The 5,441-nt window shown below is 43.9% G+C and overlaps 1 protein-coding gene across 1 annotated transcript; it reads right to left on the bottom strand.

Moving 5' to 3' along the window:
- Window positions 1–226: 226 nt before the first annotated feature.
- LOC135488526 (uncharacterized protein K02A2.6-like) lies at window positions 227–2,338 on the bottom strand. The gene has a single exon (XM_064773162.1). It carries the CDS (start codon window positions 2,336–2,338, stop codon window positions 227–229), a length of 2,112 nt encoding a protein of 703 aa, XP_064629232.1.
- Between the last annotated feature and the right edge of the window lie 3,103 nt (window positions 2,339–5,441).

Raw genomic sequence — 5,441 nt, 5'->3', positions numbered from 1 at the left:
ATTCGTGAGAGAGCACGGCTCCCAGACCATACGACGAAGCAACGCAAGCCAATCGCAACTTTTTCTTTGCATCATGATGCACCAGCAATGTGTCGCTTGTCAACGCGCTTTTGCACTTGTCAAATGCTTTCTGACACTTGTCTGACCAATGCCACTGAACTCCTTTCTTCAACAGTTCATGAAGCGGGCTCAAAACTGTGGCTAGATCAGGTAAGAACTGGTGGTATTATTGAACCATACCTAGAAACGACCTCAGCTGCGAAACATTCTGAGGGAGAGGAGCCTTTTTGACGGCTTCAACTGATGACTCTACAGGTCTGAGACCCTCACCACTGTATTCCAAACCAAGATATACAGTTTTTGTTTCAAGAAATTCACACTTGGGTAATTTCAAATGAACGTTGTTTTCACTTAGTCGGTCTAACACCTGTTCTAAGATATCCAGGTTCTCATTGTCATCATTGCCACCCATCAAGATGTCATCTTGTTTACACACAGTTTTGGGTATTCCCTGTAGAATCTGGTCCATCTTTGCCTGAAAAATCTTAGGAGCCGACTTAATACCATATGGCAATTTCAGATATTCATACAAACCCTTGTGTGTGTTTATGGTAAGATATTTCCTACTCTGTTGGTCAACATTAAGCTGCGCATAAGCATGCGAAAGGTCCAGCTTTGAAAATACCTTTGAGCCTGACAACTGTTGGTACAAATCTTGGGTGGTAGGAAGGGTGGTTTGCTCGTCTTCCACTGCGCCATTGACACTAACCTTGTAATCCCCACAGATTCGGACGGACCCGTCCGCTTTTGGGACTACAACGATTGGGCTTGCCCAATCAGATCTATCGATCTTCTTCATTACGCCATTTTTTTCCAGTTTATCCAGCTCCAACTCAACCCTATCGCGAATGGCGTATGGACAGTTTCGCGGCTTATGGAAGACAGGTGCAGCATCGGGTTTTACCCTAATGTGAGCTTCATGACCCTTCATACCATTATAACTGTCCTCAAACAGTCTACTATGTTTACGAAGCAAAAGGTCTAGCCTTGCCTTGGCATTCCCCGTTCGTTTAACCGTGTTTACACTGAGTATTTGACCCCAGTCAAGTTTCAACTTTGCCAACCAGTTTCGACCCAGAAGTGCGGGGCGATCTACGTGATTCACAACTACCATCGGCAAGGTGACCTGTTGCTTGTTGTACAATACATTACAATCAAAGGTGCCACATACTTTGATGTGGTCACCTGTATATGTTTTCAGACGAATGTTCGACCTCTCTAGTTGGGTACCGGCAAACTTAGTATCGAAGTCTGTTTTGCACATTATGGAAAAGTCTGCTGCTGTGTCCACTTGCAGCTCGCAAGGGGTATTGTTACAGTCTAGCGTCACAAAGTACCCAGTCTTTTCAGACGACACAGCATACACGTTGTAAATTCCAAGTTCATCGTCATATGCTCCAAACTCATCGGTTTCCGCTACTAGCTTCACACCACCACTCTTTGATTTGTAGGATTTGTGGCGGCTGTCTCCGGTTGGTTTTCCTGATGCAGTCACGTTAGATTTGCATCGATTTGCAAAGTGTCCCGTTTTCTCACACTTTCTGCAAACCACGTCCTTATGAGGACAATTTGGAGCCAAGTGATTGGCACCACAGCGATAACATGAGACAGTACCTCGGTTTTTTCGACCACCTGATGGTGTCTGTTTCTTGTAGTAGTCTGACTTTCCTACTTTGTTAACCACTCCGTTTGAATTTCCAGATGGTCTCATTTCTTTGGCCTGCTTGGAGGCCATCTCCATTGCCGACGCTATCCGGCAGGCACGTTCGAAAGTCAAGTCAGCAGTGTTCAGCAGCTTATTTTGGATTTTCGAATCCAGAAGGCCACAAACAAACCTATCCCGTAATGCTCGGTTCAGATAGTTCTCAAAATTACAATGCAAGGTCAGTCTCTTGAGGGCCAGAATGTAATCGCTCACATTCTCCCCCGACCTTTGGTCACGTTTGCCAAAGTGAAAGCTTTCAGAAATTTCCAATGGGGCTGGATTGAAATGCGCCTTTAGTACTGTGAAGAGTTCATCCAGGGTTTTGTCCCTGGGCTTATCTGGGGACGTGAGATTTGCCAGGACGGTGTAAACCTCCGCCCCAATTTCGCTAAGGAAAATCGCTTTTTTTCTCGCCACCACCCCCGCTTGACGGAGGAGATCTGCTGGTTCCGCACCAACCACATCAACAATGTTGTTTGCTAAAAAGAACATGTCCAAACGCTCCGTATAGGAGCTAAAAGTCTCCTTTGTGTGGTCAAAATGACCAACGCCACCAATGTATGCAGTCGCCATACTACCGAATTACCGGACGCACAAAGAACAGATGGATTAAGTTGAAATTCAAGTCTCTATTTCGTTGTTCTTTTCGCTCAAAAGTTGCTCAACATGCAACCGATTGATTCGTAACGCAGTTGCAGGATCTAGTCCAACTTGAAATCGACTGGTAACAGGTTGAGACACGCAAACCGGCTGTCCGAAAATAGCGCACAGACCATGCGGTTTTCTCTCACACCATGCGGGCCGCCATGTTGGGGCCGACTCGAATTGAATTCATCAAAGTTTCCATCATCAGTCAAGGATTACAAGAGTTCAATAGTTAACTGCGGGCCGTAGAGCTGTCCAAAATACGCTACGGATTGTATACTACCACGTCGTGAGGTCCGATTTCTGCCAAAACTCGTCGCCACTGTTAAATCTCGAAGTGTATTACGGATAAGAACGAACGTGAAGATATCGTTTAGCTCATAAGATACGACAGCGTGGTTTATTTACATAAAACATCAATACGCATGCGCGCTACACAAGTAAGAAGGGCGCGACATTTAAACCTTTCATATCAAATATATTACAAATCTAAAAACCTAAAACTACCGAATTGAAATGAAATGTCTTCCTCTGCTGTTTTAGCAAGTATTTTAAGTTACTTGTGTTCAGTAAGTTTAGTCATTAATTCTTTAATGAATAAGTGTGGCTGAAAGGGTGGATGTCGTCCTGGGTGCCGACAAATGGTACCCAGGTTCAGGATTGACAGGACAATAAGCACCCTGGGTGCCATTACACTAGACAAGCAGCACCCAGCTTCTTTTTGCCTGGCTTACGGATCTTAGGGACGAGGACGTTTCTTGCAATCTCGTTTTATCTCGCGCCCAGGTACTTGCAGCATTAGCAGTGCGCGAAATAAAAAGAACAGATAAACAGAAAAAAACGCGTTTAGGCCTATAGGTCTTTGAAAGCACATTTCGGATGAAATATTCAGAAAAGGTATGTAGGAGGGATATATTCAGAGAAAGTAAAATTGTGTGATGACAAAATGAATGGATTTGCTGCGTATTTTTGTTGACAATCAGTCGATAGGCCTATGGCTGCGTCGGTATTTCGCCGATATTTCGTCGGTATTTCTTCCCAAAAATCTCTCAAGGCGATAATGGAGCGATTTTACGAAATTGGTGGCTCTTTTCCAATATTTGGTAACGATTTTGCAATGATTTTTGCCTTGTGTTATCGACGGAAAAGTGCAGTAAACAAATCGTGTCATACTGAACAGCGTCCGCCAACGTCCACCCAGTTTTAAAGCATATTTCACGTCATCAAAGTAAAATATTATGGTCATAAACGAAATAAGCAGGACATTTTCCACATTGCCTGATCATTTCATGACATTTGTGTGCTAGATTAGCGAGTTGTTGTCTAAAATGTACCAGCGTCCACCACCCAGTCGGCGGCTATGTTCGATTTGACTTGGAGGAAATGATAGGGCTTCCCAATACAACAGGAGCCCTGTGATTTTAGACAACATCTCCCTTATCTTACACCCGATAGTCATGACAATTTCAGGAAATGTGTTTTATGGTGTACTCATTACGTTTATGGCCACTAAATTTTATTTTGATGACTTTATACCTAACTTTAAACCTGGTGGACGCTGGTGGGCGCTGGTGGACGCTGTTTATGATGATACTACAACGGTCTTGAAACATAAACCGAACAATGATCAGCTGTATGATTCGGTGCATTCGGCCACAATCCTTCGGAATGCATACCATAATACTAACAACCTCAAACCTGTGTGCCAAATTTGTGTAGCTCCTCATGGATAGATGCGATGTATTTGATTACTGGAGTTACTAGAATCGCCGAAGCAGGCAGCGATTTGGAGGCCATGGCGATTTAGCGGATCCTGCGGATTCTGCGGAATCTGGTCTGCAGCGGATTTTCTATGTTATGGGTATCCGGTCGTTTCGCTCTCTGACGTTTTCGCCCCCAAACTTAGCCTAATACCATTGGGCCCCACGTGGTGGCGCTGAAGGTGGCCGCTGCCGTGATGTAATGTAATCAAGCTAAATCAAGAGAGTGTCTGAGAGTCGCTCTACCCAAAAATTAGTCGTTTCGCCTCCTGGGACTTGGGGTGGTTTTAAGGATCGTTGCCAGGATCTCGGGCTTGTCATCTGTCATCGCATGATCTTGCTGGCTGTTTGGTCATCAAGAGTGGGATGATTGACTCGGGTGGACGTTTTAGAAAAATCTTTTATTTATTATCATGAGAGTGGGAAATTCTCTGTTTAAACTGATTTGTCATCTGGGAGTCCTGGACATCATCAGTCATCATGTGACTTGAATATCTTAACTTATGATGGATCATCAAGGCAATCGTATGTTGCTCGTGCACAATTTTGCGATGTTGTAAAATAAAGAGAGACGTGTTAACCAGGCCAGTGTAGAAGTTCCCTGGAAAAAGTGTCCGTCCCTATTGTATTCTGCACGATATTAACAAATTAACGATTGAGCGAAAATGACGTGTGTTTTTCGGGTGCGTAACGACTTACACTATTACGGGCCAACTCGGCCTATTACCAACTCGGTCTGGGTTATAGATCACGGCCAATGTGGAAATCGTCCGATAATAGAATGCAGACATTTTTTTCATGCATGTTGGGGTTTTTCCGAAATGCTTGATAATCTTAGCGGTTTAGACAATTTAACAGTTATGGAATATTACAAATATTTATTATAAGGATAATTTATCATAATATCGATATTATCGTGCTGTTTTTATGCTGATTCCGCCCCGATTCCGCAGGTTCCGCAGAATTCGCAGGATCCGCTAAATCGCCATGGCCCGATTTGAAGGCGAATGAGTGCGGCGATATTTGACCAGGCGAATTTTCGCCCCGATTCGCGCAGCGAATATTCGCAAGCGGACATCGGACGTGATCCCTAATCACCTCAAATGCTTTCTTGTATTTTGAAAATATCTTTCTTCTGCATGCGCATTCAATTTCATCTTCAAAGAACTTCTTAACACCACTGATTTGATTGAGTCTGAAACCCTCAACGTCTATTTGGAGAACTTCCATTTTTGCGGAAAAGCGACAGACACCAAACGTTTATTTGAGTT

Source organism: Lineus longissimus, chromosome 5 (genome assembly GCF_910592395.1).
Source record: "Lineus longissimus chromosome 5, tnLinLong1.2, whole genome shotgun sequence".
In the NCBI taxonomy this organism is placed as follows: Eukaryota; Metazoa; Nemertea; class Pilidiophora; order Heteronemertea; family Lineidae; genus Lineus; species Lineus longissimus.
Note: the sequence above shows the minus strand (reverse complement) of the source record. Positions and strands in the feature narration are given on the sequence as shown.